General features: G+C 38.0%; 1 protein-coding gene across 3 annotated transcripts in view; it reads right to left on the bottom strand.

Moving 5' to 3' along the window:
• The window catches only part of LOC126356171 (teneurin-a), a 2471974-nt gene that overhangs the window by 12932 nt on the left and 2442588 nt on the right, over positions 1-16454 (bottom strand). For all 3 annotated transcript variants that reach the window (XM_050006926.1, XM_050006927.1, XM_050006928.1), the window contains 4 exons: positions 12699-12971; positions 8624-8932; positions 8294-8445; positions 3838-4005 (listed from right to left, as the gene is read on the bottom strand). In XM_050006926.1, the coding sequence (XP_049862883.1) occupies positions 3838-4005; positions 8294-8445; positions 8624-8932; positions 12699-12971 (902 nt within the window). The remainder of the gene's footprint in view (positions 1-3837; positions 4006-8293; positions 8446-8623; positions 8933-12698; positions 12972-16454) is intronic.

Here is a 16454-nt window from a genome sequence, read left to right as displayed (position 1 = left end):
AGCATTTATGAAATCTGCAGTCAGTTTTCCAATGCCTGCCAGCAAATAGCTTTTAGTGTAAATAGGTATTAGTAGTTTTTTTTTCTTTTTGCTTCAAAGGTGCAATTTTTATTGGGTCATGTGCTTATCGAAGATTGTCTTGTGCCTACGGATGACAACACCAAAGCTATTAATAACCTGCTAGAGCCTAAGAACCTGAAGGAGTTCCAGTCCTTCTTGGGAAAGATTTGTTGTTATGCGAAGTTTATTTCCCATCAGGACTTATCTGACATTCTTTTAATAGGTTTTGCCAAAAGGGTATCAGATCCATGTGGTTTGTGAACTGCTGATAGGCTTTTCAGTTCCCCAAGCAGTGTTCGTACTCCACTTCCTGTTTGGCTTCTTATAAGCCAAGTAAGCCATTAACTTGAGCCACTGATGGGTCTCAGTATCGTATCTGTATGGTCCTGATGCATCAGAAGCCATATGGCATGGAGCAGCTCCTAACTTATGCATCAAAGACACTTTTAGCGATGCAAAGTGACTATTTGCAGGTACAAAGGGAGGTGATGGGTGTCATTTTTTGCATTAAAAAAGTTACATGCTTTTTTGCATGACGTTTTGACTCACTACTGAGCACAAGCCAGTAGATAGGAATCCTCATCTTGGGCACTCTAATGCAGATACAATATTGTGGATAAACTGGACTGCAATCGACAGGAGGCTCTGTGAAGCAAGACTTAATTCTACAGAAGGCAGACATTTATCAGTTCCCTTGTCAGTGTGGATTGTTGTATAATGGACATACTCCACTTGCAGTTAAAGACTGCTGCATGTGACACTGATGCTATGTCCAACATGCTACAGCCTGATAAACTTACTGTCCTTCTGGAATCCAGTTTTCAGTAAATCCATTTAAATACATCTGATGAATGATTTAATTAATTGTGAGATGATGGTTTTAACAGTGACAAACAAGGAGTCTGGCACTAGCAATAGTTAACACTCATAGAAAATGGTACTGTTCTACTTTTGACAAGAATTTGCGATGAAACATCCCTTACAAAGAGCACCACGATAGCTGCCTGTATGATATTTCTTCCATTATTATTTGCCGAGTATTCAAATGCTATTAGCTCACCCTAGTGGTATAAGATGGATGGTAGACTTTGCAGTCAGTCTTTCCACCTTGCACTGAAGATGGCTGAAAGGTTTGCGGCTGAAATATTAGCAGCAGACAAAATTCATTTCCTGACGAATTCGCTCTTTCATCAGTCAAGTAATATGCCATGATAGTACAAAGATTCACAATGTTAGTATTGTCTGGCAACATTATATTACAACATGACAGCAAGAGTTCGACCACACTTCCCTGGGGCACAACTGTCTGTGACTCTGCATCCAAGATAAAATGCGGCGTCCTCCCTACCAAGAAATTCTCTATCCCGTCACAAATTTTGCTTGATACTCCTGTGAAACTACTTACGATAATAAATGTACGTGTGATATTGAGTCAAATGATTTTCAGAAAACCAGAAATACTGCATCTATCTGACTGCCTTGATCCATCGCTTTTAGGATCTCATATGTGAAAAGTGTGGCGTGTGTTTCACATGATCAATGTTCTGAATCTATGCTGGTTGGTATGGAAGAGGTCTCACTGTTCAAAATACCTCATTACAATTGAGATCAGAATATGTTCTAAAATTCTCTAAAGAGGCACACTTTCTTCAAACTAGTGGACAGAGTTTTTTATTCAAGGAATCTACAGTATATTATGGTTAAGAAAGGGGCTAACTCAGCTCCAAATCTGGTATAGGATCTGACAGAGATTCTGTCAGGTCCTGAAACTTTGTTGGATTTTAGAGACTTCAGCTGACACTAATAGCTATATACTCATCTTTGCAGTGGTGCAGCAATTAAAATTAAGCAACATTTCTGGATTCCCCTTTGTAAAGGAACCTTTGAAAATGAAGTTCGGCATTTCTGCATTTGTTTTGCTATTCTCAGTTTCAGTTTCTGTGACATTCAGGAATATGTAAACACTGACTGTAGTACCAATAACAGGTTTTACATAAGACTAGAATTTCACTGGTTTTATGACAGATCTTTCAGTAATATTCTGTTATGGTAGTGAATGAAGGCTTCACACAATACCCTCTTGACCTACAAACACATGGCATTCAGCATCCCTCTATCTATAACCTGATGATTTGTTTATGCAATAGTGTCTGTTTCTTTAAAACTTTCTTTAGACTGACTGTATACCTAGGGGGGGGGGGAGGCATTTCCACCATGAACTGTTCTACAAATTACATATCTATCCAGTGGTTAGTCAATTAGTCTTTTAACTTGAGTCACAGCTCCTGACCTTGCTCCTATCACAACTAAATGTTTTGTGTTTCTAACTGTAATGTAACACAACAGCCTAGTTTGTTCAAGATACAAATCCTTCTACTTGTTTTAGTTGTCCTTTGTACTTTGGCAACCACTGCTGCTACTGCTGCTACTGCTCCCTCATGATGTGATTACAGCACTTTCCGCATGGACACATTTTGTAAGATGTCTAATCATGACCACCACTTACAAAACTGTAAATATTGCATCTGATTTCTTGGTGATTAAAGTTTCCCCTAAGATAACAGCATTATGGGGGGAAATACATACTAGGAAACTGAGGTTTACTCTGAAGTTTTTGGTTATACCTAGTAGCCAATTAAAGGACCCAATTATAAGTTTATGCCTACCATTGATACTGAGTCTTGCTCAAACAACCTTGCAAGCATAATCAATTTCTATTTTGATGGGTTTGAGTTTCTTGTTTAGTGTGACAAATGCACTATCTACATTTCCCATTAGCCCATCATTTTAATACACACTTAAAATGACCCCAAAATTTTATTGCTACTAATTTCAGGTATTTGCCAACCTTCTGTACCTTGTATTATGCAAGTTACCACTGCTTCTTGTGAGTACTTCAAACTCCAATACTTTGTTGTGAACACTTCCAAAGCTAATCACTAGAATTTTAATACTCTCCCCTGTGGGAAGCATTTCTTTAGATGTTACACAAAACTTTGGTGTCTCTTACAGCTAATCATTATCTAGACTGGTAAAAAAACCTTGTGTGCAACCCACACACAGTCAGCTATCTTCGTAGCAGCTCTGATGTGTAGTAAAAACCTGACCCATGTAGGGGACACTTCAGCTCTCAACCCTACTGTACAAGTGTGGAAGTCACAGCCTAGCTTCTAACAAAACCTTAAGTCCCTGGTTCAAGCCTTCCACTCTACTCAGAATAAGGGGGCCATAATCAGTTCTAAGGACCATGCTACAGATTTTGAGCTTCACAGAAGCTCTGTGTCCAAGGCTGTTCTCTCAACACATATTTTTATGTTTGTTGAAAGGTAGAAACTTCTAAAAGGAGATAAATGGAACTCTTCCGAATAAACCAAAACTATAAACTTCATACTTCACAGCAAATGTAATAATGCAGCATGTATGAAAAAACACTCATGTATGATAATAAAACTATGATAATTAACTCATGTAACATATTTTCATTAATTAATGTCATATTCTGATATTTTAAGCAGAATTTAAGATGACCTTTTCAAAAGTTTTTAGGTGCATAGCTGAAGTGAGTAAGGACTGGCACAAGAAAATGTGACCATCAATTATGAAAGAAATTTTAATATTGTACAATCACAGCTTCATTTACGTCAAATGCTTTTAACAGAGAGTAATATGTTATAAAATCCTGCATTTCAAAATCTACTTCAATTAAGTGTCTAAGTACCAAATTTGTGTTTGTAACTACAAATAAAAATAACTATAGAAAGTGATAAAAATAATTACCGGTATGTCAGAGAGAGCATGTTTCCATTATCATCATAGCGGAATCCCCATGGCTCCTGAGCTTCTACTCCAGATAGCTGGCCATCTGAGTCCCATGTGTAGTTCTTTACATTGGTGTAGGTATTAACACCAACATTACGTGTATATGTACGTGTCTGCGAGATGCGGCTGTTTCACAAATGGAGAAAAAAAACATTTAGAAGAAAATGAAGCACTCAAGGCATGACACATTACATCCTAAATTAAAAACTGCATTAACAATAATGGTGCAATCTGAAGCACATGCAATGTTAAACCTGCTTTGCCTCAGCTGCGAATGATAGTACACACAGTCTTAGTTTCATATACTGATTGATCTGTCACATGTATCAAAACTAATTGAGGTAAATGACTGGTAATCTTATGCTATGGAATGTAAAGTCCTCTGGTACAAACAAATTGAGTTATGGTTGAATGAGTACACGAGAAACTTGTCAAGAATTACAGGCTGAACTTAAACCTTCTGGTAATTGTGGCAACATACAAAAATATGTAATATTTGTCACTAAAAGCATTGTTTAACAAAGTAATAATCACAGATGGTGACTTTTGATGGAAGAGAGATTAATCTTGGCTGTCAAAATATTTTCTCAAGATTGAATTTATTGGTTTCGTTAAAACTTTGGAAGACATTGCGAAAATAAACACTAGTATTTAGTTACTTATGTTTTATCTTTTTGTTTTTGGGGATTTGTCAACAGCACACTTGATACAGCTTGAAACAGATATTTGCTGAAAGGGCATACTGATTGTGAGACAAAGAATTTCACATACAGAAGTGCAGAAATATGTCATAAAATGTTTGGATTGTCCACTTCAATGTTTCTGAAAGAAAAGCATGAGAGCAGGTAGTTTCTGTATTAGCATCACTTGTCATTCTGGAATATCCATGTGTGAAAGAATGTATACTGCAGCTATAACTCGCATGAAAGCACTGCTGATGATTGTTCTGCAGTAATGTAATGGCTGTTAAAGTCTTGCAACTGGAAAGAGTCACATTGGAAACACAAAAATATATTTCCAGTAATTACTTTCAGGTACTTCACATGTTTCAACTTGCTTTCTGGCAGGCATATGCTTTTAATCAAAACAACACATTTTTTAGCTGCAGTTTCTCTTTCAGTCTCCCATCAGCATTTTTATATCTGCTTCTCTATTTGTCACTTGCTATTATAAAATGCAATTTTAGCAAATTTTCCCATTTATCCCTCTATTAAATTCTATTCTCATTATTTTCTCATTTATTTTTATAAACAAAAATTACCAAGGAAACAGAGAACTTTTAATGAAAGAGCCTACAAGCAAATGGAACTGATAATGAGCACAATCAGGAAGAAATGCATTTTGTTCTTCAGACATCTAACCAGGACATCAGAAAACAGAAACCTGAAGAGAAAAGTAGAGTAATTATGCAAAAGTAAGAGCAATATTAGACTGACTGTGAAAATCGAGGAAGAGTGAAGGAATTACAATAGAAGATTTAAAAAACAAGGTAGACCAAATAAAGAAACTCAGGGACAAACAAACCAGACTACAAACCGACATCAACAAACAAACAATGGGACGGTCATTTTAGATGAAGAAAGAAAGTTGTGATGCAAGCAAGAGAATGAAGCAGAGAGAACACAGGAAACAGAAAAAGCATTTGTACGAAACTGACTTTGGTGGTCCAATGAAGGCTGTAAAATGTAAATAATAGTAGTAATAAATAGTCAGGACTACTACTTATTACAGACAAATAACTTTTATTTCACACAGCATCATGAATCTTAAATAATTGGAATCATTTTGATTGTAAGAGAGTGTTAACGTGCTGTTCCATGAACTGTACTGCACCCATCTGGTTTCAGATTCCGTACAATATCCAGCTCATTTCACAGTCTGTACTACTACTAAAATTACATCCATTTGTACTGAAAAGACAACCATACAAAATTCCTCATATTTATTGGCATCTATTTTATTTTCTGCTCTAAAGTTAATTTTTCAAATTTTTCAGCAACTAAAGTTATTTTACCACATAGGGCAGTATTTGATATGATGCCTTAGAAACCAAGGAAAATGTTTACGATTACTGCTAACGATTCATCAGTTAACCCCAGCATATTAGCTGATCAGACAATACACAGTTGTAGACCCATGGACTGTTTGATCATTACTGTTATTATTTTCAGCATTTTACACCAATGTACATGGTGATACTGTAACTTTGTAGCCAACAGGGCAAGTAGTCCCGAAGACACTTGTGACTATTTACACCAACAGTAATGAATGCACTGTTGTCCTAGTTTGTATTCATTAAGTTAAAGTCACTTCCTAACACTATCGCAACACATCAATGTCATCATACTTGGGAGTGTCTTCAGATGATTCTGCAATTGCAGCTAAATCTGGAGGTTGATAAAAATACCTTAGTTATTTTATCATTCAAATAAGTACACAGTCCAATTAAATGTTCACCCTCCCAGCCCAATAGCCCAGATATTTTGTTTACTGTAAGAAACGTACATCCTCAGAAATGTAACCTATATTTCTAATATGTTTTCCTAGTAACCAATCTGGCTTATTTCCTGGAGACCTATGAGTTATGTTTTTCTATATATGGATGGATAATCAGACCAGGTTTGAAAATGGCAGAAGAAATTTTAATAAATCAAGGTGTACAGCAAGTGTGCAGTCTATCACCTGCTTTATTTAACTTATATATTGGTGATGTAATTGTGAAGTGGAAAGATGAAATACATTTAGAAATAAAAAAAGAATCTAGTGTACAATTAAATATACTGTTACATGCTGATGACCAGACAATTATACAGGAAACAGATGATAATTTCCAAAAAGTGTTACGTAGATTGAGCCAAAATGCAATACATTACAACCTAACTATATCTGCTAATAAGACAAAGATAATGATTTTCATATGAAGGAATCCAGTCAGATCAGAAACAATAAAAAATGAGAAAATTTTAGAACTAGTATCCCACAAACTTATCTAGGATGTAATACTAGTTTTAACTATGACAGAAATACTGAGAAAACATCGAGCTATCTGCAGAATGATTGGAAAAAGTTCTGAATCATGGAGAGTAACAAAAAAAAAAAAAAATCGCATATACAAGCAACAGAGATGAAGTTCATGAGATATGTAAGGGGTTGTAATAAAGTGGATAAAATATGGAATTAAACAGTAAGATATTTTAAGTTAATGACAGGATAGAAGAGAACAGAATGGAATGGAAGGATCATGTTGATAGAATGACAGAAAACAGATTGCCAAAAAAAGATAATGGATTATCAGACAACTGGAATGAGAGAACTAGGAGGATCACATTAATAAAAAAAATAAAAAATAAAAAAAAAGGTTCAAATGGCTCTGAGCACTATGGGACTTAACATCTGAGGTCACCAATCCCCTAGAAATTAGAACTACTTAAACCTAACAAACCTAAGGACACCACACACATCCATGCCTTAGGCAGGATTTGAATCTGCGACCGTAGCCGTCATGTGGTTCCAGACAGAATTGCCTAGAACCGCTCGGCCTCTGCGGCTGGCGGACCACATAAGAGATGGATGGGTAGATGATAGAGGAGATTACAACACCTATTCCTTGGAAGGAGATGGTGATGATGTTCCTGGCATTACTGTCTGAATCTTTCTGTCTTGGGTTTCACCACAAGCTCACGATTGGATGTTGACTGACTGCCAGCAATAGTTTCAATCTCAATCAGTATGTTAAGTAATACTGAGCACATCTGAACTGTTCCCCATCCAACTTCCAAATGTAATAGGTGGTCCACAAGGTGAAATGTAAGTAAAAGAATGGCAAACCGTTTCTGATGTGTGTAGGTACATATTAGTTCCTTAAGTGTCATGAGAAGAACAATTTTGGCATTTTAAAATGAGAGTCAGGTAGTTAACTGCATAAAATTTAATAAAGTCTTGGAATAAAGTTTGTGATTTTTTTATTGACTCTTCCAACATGAGGCAGTAGATGGATAATTTCCCTAGCTGTTATCTAGTATCTATGCCATAAATGTCATCATTATGTCTTCTGCCCTATTAGCAACTCCTTTGCATCTCCACTCCTGTGATTCACTGCTTCCTTCTGCTAGGGATGTACCTGTCTGTATCTGATGTTATGTAAGAGTCTTCGTTCTGGATATATGGAGATGCAAGGGATTAGTGGCTGATAATAAGCCTCACACTCTTGAGTCATATAGAACAACTGAAAGTATCAGCTGGAGCAACAGCTTCAAGATTACTGAAATAGCATGGAGCAGCTTGACAGAGGAAAGCAAAATTACTTATGATATAGTTCATGAAGACATGCTAATATGCTGTCTCCATAGACATTAGACTTGATATCCATTCAATCAATAATTATACTGCCAAAAACAAGTTTCTAATAACTTACCTGCGTGCATCATATAAGAATTCCATTCTGAATACTTCCATGCGATGGATAGTGACTGCAACTTGAATCTCCTGAAACTGATTATTGATGAGTCGTGTGAAAATTGCTGTCCCATCATAAACAGATGTCTCATTAGCTCTGGGACGTGATACCTAAAAGAAAGACACAAACTGTTATTACCAGACATAAACTGATACTTAAATGATAGTGGCTAATATGCTTAGTCAGTAAAAAACATACCAAAGTACAAAGTCACTCCGAGACAGAACATATATAAATTTTTTGCTTGATATTAAAGATTGATACATTAGAAATATTATCCCATATTACCTTAAACTGGCCCAACTGCTCTGGAGCACCAGTTTTTATGTTATATCCGAGGTTATGTTCTGGAAGAGTTTGTCCACCAATACGTCCTTGAATACCAATTAATCTGAAGTTGCTGTCGTACTCATATGTAAATTTTGCGTTGCTAATTCCTGTCTTAGCTCCAAAATCTATTCTTTCTTCAACAAGGAGACCAGCCACATATTGATAATCCCATCGATATTCAAAGTCCTTTTCAATGTGTAATACTGCACTTGGAAACCCAGTTAGAGGTGAGTAATTTATCTGACTTCTGCCATCTCCATGCAGTATCTGCAGAAACAAAGACCATGTACTGTTATTAGACATTAACATTAAATTTTATTTTTTCACTCATTTCATCTGATACAAATATTCTTAAAAACATTTTAAAAAAACCATAACAACATTTTCATTTGACTACCACGTGTATTAATAGATTATATTCTTGTTAGGTCTGCAGCTGGATATCATACAGTCATCTTGACACACTATCTGAGCACTATGGACTTGGTGCACATGAGCACAAATTTCAATGCCTTTGTTCTCAAACCATGACATCGGATAATGAGTACAGATCTGAACAGCACCACATTATCAGTTTTGGAAAAAGGTCTATATTTTGCTCCCACACCGAGAAGCCTTCGCATCACTGAATTGCTGCATCATGCTCCAGTCCTCTGTTGAGAGGGCAGTAGTACCATCCATTAGAGGACAACTGGATTTGTTCATTTTACAACTGGGCTAAGGCTGTGCCACTGTTCTTCTTTCATTGGACATTTATGTGGGTAAAATGGATCTTATACTTAAGAACAGGGCTTACCAAACGCTGCAGAATGACTCTACTGAATGAATGAAATGGAAGGCACATCTGTGTTTTTAAAAAACGAGTTCATTTTTTAAAGATGTGCTGAAAAACTTTATCCTGGTGCTGCCATTTCATTGAGATTATACAGTTTCCCAAAACTCCACAAAGAAGAGGTGCCACTACAACCAACAGTGAGTGATTTGAGTGTACCCACCTACAACTTGGAGAAGTATCTAGCATCTGTTCATATATACTATACTATACTATATATCTACAAATGAACAATCACGACAAATTTTTCATTAGTAAGAAGTTGGTTGTAAGTTAGAAATGATGAACTTCTCAAGCATATCTTTATTTAGTATCAATGTTGTTCTATTTATCTGTCTGAGGTATTCGTTTTGGACTTCGTGCAGTGATGAGAGTTACTGTGATCGTTTCTCAGCTTTGGTTAATAATAATAACTGATACCAGTGCCTGTGAGTTTAAATTGTACACCACAGCACTGAAGATGATCACTATGTGATTGAAAATTGATTCTGCTATCAATAAACTATCAATATTATGGCCAACACTGACCTTCCTTTTATTTTAGTGATGAGGTCTAGTCAAGTTGCACCTGAAATCATAGAAAGTACAGCAGAGACACTTCCATGCTGTAGGATGCTCCAAGGATCCTGTACTTTAAGTCATGAGTCAGTTTTATTGAGAACTAGAGAACCTAAAGAGATCAGAGTCACTAAAAGTAAAGTGAAGAATAAATCATGCATTTGTCTTCACTTTGTTGGACTATTCCTTTAGCAGTGTTGTGGGTTAATGAATAACTATGGGGTATCTGTCAGGAGTCTGATGACTTTCACTAGATACAGAAGTTTGACAATCACGGACTCTTGTATTCTTTCTTGCAATAAAAACATGTGGCCATGGGTTGTCAAGAGACTAGCACATCACCACTGACTAAACTCTATGATTGATGAACTCTGGCACTAAGCTAAAACTGCATGGAATGACGTAACTGTATTAGTCACCTAAGCTCAGTTGAACTTCATACTTGATACCTAGCTGGGTTAGAGCCTTTGCTGCTGACAGAAATGGTGTCTCTTGTGTATTGAATTTCACATCCCACTTGCTAACAAATCACTAACATATTCAATCATGTATTAGCCCTACTATACTTTAATACTGTATATACTCAATAAGTAATATCTGATTATTTTCTATCCTTCCCAGAGTTGTTATTTTATTGGTCAGGAGTGTACATAGATTGATTGTTTGATATTTAAGGACCACCACAGCACAACCAGTCAAAGAATGAGTCTTTCCATGATTTTGTTCTCTCCACTGTTGTAATGTCTCTCAACTATCTCATGTTTTGTGGATATTTTCAGTGTGTAATAAATAAGAGAGGAATTCTGAAAATTAAATTACCCCATTAAGGATTCCAAGAAGTATCACTCAATTACTGGCCACACTGTAGTTAATTTTCATTGCTAAAGCAATTTCATAAAAATAAAAAGGCTAACTGTGCTTTATAACAACTAAAACTTTAAAAGAACATGCTACAAGACATTATTTTAATTATAAATGGGTATATTCATGTTGCTTCTCAGTTTTGTTAAACTAAACTGACAATTTTTACCAAAATATTTACCAAGTACGGTAATACCTAGTAATTGTGCTGAAGTCATTAGTGATTTAAACCCATGAGACAAAACTCTTTATTCTTAAAAGCACTCTAATCTCTTTAGGTTCTCTAGTTCTCAATAAAACTGACTCATGACTTAAAATACAGGAGCCTTCAAAAATAATATATATATTACAAATTATTAGATTGTCAAAGCTACTGATCGTTGCCCCACAGCTCGGTTATTGGAGCAACAATTAAACTGTCTACTTTATATTTGTTGCCCCTAGATTTTGGTTGTCTTCTATTTTCTTGGTTTACATGTTTCAAAATGGCTAAGCCACAACAGAAATCATTTTGAGTATGCAAAGTGCAATTCCCTGATTACAGTGCAAAGATGTTTCAGGTTGAGGTACCAAACTTATCCTCCAAATGGATGGAACATTCACAGGTGGTATCAATAATGTAAAGGAAAGAGTCCTTGTCGCCCTCATGTTTCTGACAAAAATGTCATATGAATTCAAACCACTCTTCAACGGAGTCCAACAAAATCAACTTGTCATGCCATTTGGGAGTCACAGCTGCTTACAACAATTTTGCATGTTTTGGGATGTCAGTTGGTTACAAAGCCATACAAGCTACACCTGTTAAAGACTGCACATCATGATAAAAAAGGCACACTTGTGGCATCTTCTGATGAGCTTCAGAATATTATTGATAATGAAATACTTTCTCACAATGCATCATGTTCAGTGATGAACTGACTTTCCACTTTAGTGGGAAAGGAAACAAACACAATGTTCAAATTTGGGCCCTGTAAAACTCACATGCACACACTGAAGATGTACAAGATTCACCCAAAGTCAGTGTTTCTGTGGGGAATATACCACTCATCTGTTTATGGCCCATTCTTCTTAGATGGAAACATGGTTCACACTCAGCAGCATTTTCCTGTGTTATAAAACTGTTGTTTCTGAGTATGAATGAGGACAATTTCATTTTTCAACAATACTGGACAGCCCCTCACTGGAGTTACCAACTGTGTGAATATCAGTTGGATTGGTTGTCAAAGAGCCGGCAACTTAACATTTCTCAGCTAGCCTCCTCAGTTACTGGGTTTGACTTCTTCCTGTGGGGTTAATTAAAGACAAGATTCATACACCAAAACTACCACAGAATTTAGAAGAGTACAACCAAATCCATACTGCCATAACATCAGTGATGATGGACACGGTTGCCCAAGTATGGGATGAGTTCCAGTACTGATGTGATATTATTTATGCCACTGGTGCAGGACATGTTGGACATCTGTAATCTCAACTTAAGAAATTTGTAAATAACCGTCCTTACATATAAAATTGCACAACTCACAGAAATCTACAAAAACTGGTTTTTGCTCTCATATAAGGCTAATTTGGAGGGAGTTGGTGTTATTTAGCAGATGGGAAACATTTTATGTTAAGTGCGATAAGGTAGTCATATTAACTTTCAAGAGCTAAGGTGTAAATGACATGTACCATATTTAAATTAACAACAATAACAAAACAACAACAACAATAATAATAATAATTAGTGATAATGACAGAGTTACAGCTTAGTACAGAGTACTGAATTATTTTCTGACTCACCTCTGCTAACTGTCCAGAGCGATGATACCGATACAGGACACGAGCTCCATCTCCAGGAAAGACAGTCTGCAGCAGCGATCCAGAATGAGCAAAATGCTGTACATAGGAACGGGCTGCACCAGGGGCTGTGTAGGATACACGCAGAAATCCAAGAGAAGGTTGACATGAAAATGAATGGCGTGTACCACTTGGTAGTACTACCTGACGCAATCCTCCATCAGGAGAATACTGTAGTCCAAACCGTCGTTTGCTTGGCAGTGTAATGTGCGACAACTGTGGGAAGTAAATTACTGTCTCAGTTATGTGTTGGAACAAACTCAACTCATGGTTTACTTTGACACATAAACATTATTCATATAACATCATATATCTGTTATATGACAAAAGGCTAATGCAGTAAAGGTGTTAAACTATGACAGAAGAAATGTTTTATCTATATCACACTGATGGTGTGTCAAGGCATGACTATTTTCAGAGGAAGAAAACTAACTAACAGTTTCTAATTCAGTGCTTCTTTTAACTTCTGAATTCAGTAACATGATAGTAGATGTTAGGTTGAAATTAAATGCTATGGTCATTATAGACGGAGTTACATACTGAAATCACAATGACATACAGTATTTTGTAGGTGATAAAATGAAACAATCAAATCAATTTTTCATTCATTGAGATTTCGAATAACCTGATTACACGTAACACTGTATAAAATGTGTTGCCATGGAATATTTGGCCAATTTTATGAACAAATAGAGGCTTTCTTGATGGAAACAATGTAGCAGGATGATTATGTTAAGTATCATTGCAGAAGAAGTAACAACAATGAGTGAAATTGAAGCTAAGTACCCATTTATAATGAAGTCAGCCCCCCCCCCCACCTCCCCTTTCCCTCAATCTTAGGTAAGACACACACACACACACACACACACACACACACACACACACACACACACACACACACACACACACACACACACAGAGAGAGAGAGAGAGAGAGAGAGAGAGAGAGAGAGAGAGAGAGAGAGAGAGAGAGAAGGGGAGAGGGTTATTGAGCTAGACTGTATAAAAGCAAACCTTTAAAGATACTGGTTTTGGTTATAATTGGTGGTGCAAACGATGTCTATTGCAATGAACTAAAAAGTGCCATCTGTGACTTATGGAAAACCCTAGATACAGTAAAAAATGAAAGTGTAATAGTGACTGGAATACTACACAGATATGACCTAATGGAAATGTCATGTGTCAACCAGGAAATTATTAAGGCAAACAGGCAATTTCGCAAAATGCAAAGAATACAGAAACACAAAATTCATAGATGTGAAATTCTTAAAAAAGAAACACTTCACCAGGCATGGTAAGCATTTAAATATTCATGGGAAAAAGTTCATAGGTTCTAGAATAAATGAGAGGGCTGAAATGATGTACACAAATAACTACACTCCTGGAAATGGAAAAAAGAACACATTGACACCGGTGTGTCAGACCCACCATACTTGCTCCGGACACTGCGAGAGGGCTGTACAAGCAATGATTACACGCACGGCACAGCGGACAAACCAGGAACCGCGGTGTTGGCCGTCCAATGGCGCTAGCTGCGCAGCATTTGTGCACCGCCGCCGTCAGTGTCAGCCAGTTTGCCATGGCATACTGAGCTCCATAGCAGTCTTTAACACTGGTAGCATGCCGCAACAGCGTGGACGTGAACCGTATGTGCAGTTGACGGACTTTGAGCGAGGGCGTATAGTGGGCATGCAGGAGGCCGGGTGGACGTACCGCCGAATTGCTCAACACGTGGGGCGTGAGGTCTCCACAGTACATCGATGTTGTCGCCAGTGGTCGGCGGAAGGTGCACGTGCCCGTCGACCTGGTACCGGACCGCAGCGACGCACGGATGCACGCCAAGACCGTAGGATCCTACGCAGTGCCGTAGGGGACCGCACCGCCACTTCCCACCAAATTAGGGACACAGTTGCTCCTAGGGTACCGGCGAGGACCATTCGCAACCGTCTCCATGAAGCTGGGCTACGGTCCCGCACACCGTTAGGCCGTCTTCCGCTCATGCCCCAACATCGTGCAGCCCGCCTCCAGTGGTGTCGCGACAGGCGTGAATGGAGGGACGAATGGAGATGTGTCGTCTTCAGCGATGAGAGTCGCTTCTGCCTTGGTGCCAATGATGGTCGTATGCGTGTTTGGCGCTGTGCAGGTGAGCGCCACAATCAGGACTGGATACGACCGAGGCACACGGGGCCAACACCCGGCATCATGGTGTGGGGAGCGATCTCCTACACTGGCCGTACACCTCTGGTGATCGTCGAGGGGACACTGAATACTGCACGGTACATCCAAACCATCATCGAACCCATCGTTCTACCATTCCCAGACCGGCCAGGGAACTTGCTATTCCAACAGGACAATGCACGTCTGCATGTATCCCGTGCCACCCAACGTGCTCTAGAAGGTGTAAGTCAACTACCCTGGCCAGCAAGATCTCTGGATCTGTCCCCCATTGAGCATGTTTGGGACTGGATGAAGGGTCGTTTCACGCGGTCTGCACGTCCAACACGAACGCTGGTCCAACTGAGGCGCCAGGTGGAAATGGCATGGCAAGCCGTTCCACAGAACTACATCCAGCATCTCTACGATCGTCTCCATGGGAGAATAGCAGCCTGCATTGCTGCGAAAGGTGGATATACACTTTACTAGTGCCGACATTGTGCATGCTCTGTTGCCTGTGTCTATGTGCCTGTGGTTCTGTCAGTGTGATCATGTGATGTATCTGACCCCAGGAATGTGTCAATAAAGTTTCCCCTTCCTGGGACAATGAATTCACGGTGTTCTTATTTCAATTTCCAGGAGTGTATATCATGCCTATTATTGTATCAACTCAAAACAGAGAAGCCATCTCATCACAGATGATATCAGCAACAAAAAAAGCAGCAGAACAAAAGCAACCAACAGCAGTTACACAAAATGCTGTAGTACAAACAATAATTGGAGCAGAAATGCCGACAACAGCATCACCATCAACAGCAGAATCACAGACAACAATAACAACAGAAATCCCAGCAATAGCAGGAACAGCAGCAGACATGGAGACAACCATTCACAGGGCACCAAGTAGAAGGAAAAGGATACCTCCTACCCATCTGAAGGATTTTTTAATTGCAGATACGCCAAAAAAGAAGCCACCAAGATAAGTAACATTAAATGTCTAATAGTACTCTACCAAAATATACAATGTGTAAAAAACATAGTGCAACAGCTGGAAGTTGAGTTGCAAATCTTAGGCAGCACTGTTATCTGTATTATACAGCACTGGTGAAGAAAGTGAAATCATATATATTAATTTACCCTCATGTGTCCACGTATGTTCTTACTGCTGCAACACAATGAAAGGTGGAGGATCATGTATTAATGTTAAGAACGGTATTGAATTTAAAGTCAGAAATGATATTATCATGCTAAGTGTAGACAAAGGCTTTGAAGTGTCAGCAATAGAGATAGTTGCTATAAATATGCCCAAGAAACTATTTATATTATGTGTACACCATTCTCCCAGTGGTAATTTAGAGATATTCTTTTCAAAACTTGTACAAAGCCTAGAACTAGCATTGTCTCTGAAACATAATATCTTTTTGTGTGGGGACTTTAAAATAAATACAGCTAAAACAGATGACACCAGTAACACATTTATGAATATCCTACATAGTTTTGGCATGTCATCACTAGATAACTGTGCAACAAGAATAACCACACATT

The sequence above is a fragment of the Schistocerca gregaria genome, chromosome 3, assembly GCF_023897955.1.
Source record: "Schistocerca gregaria isolate iqSchGreg1 chromosome 3, iqSchGreg1.2, whole genome shotgun sequence".
Lineage (NCBI taxonomy): Eukaryota > Metazoa > Arthropoda > Insecta > Orthoptera > Acrididae > Schistocerca > Schistocerca gregaria.
The sequence above is the reverse complement of the archived record's forward strand: the minus strand, read 5'-3'. Positions and strand labels throughout refer to the sequence as shown.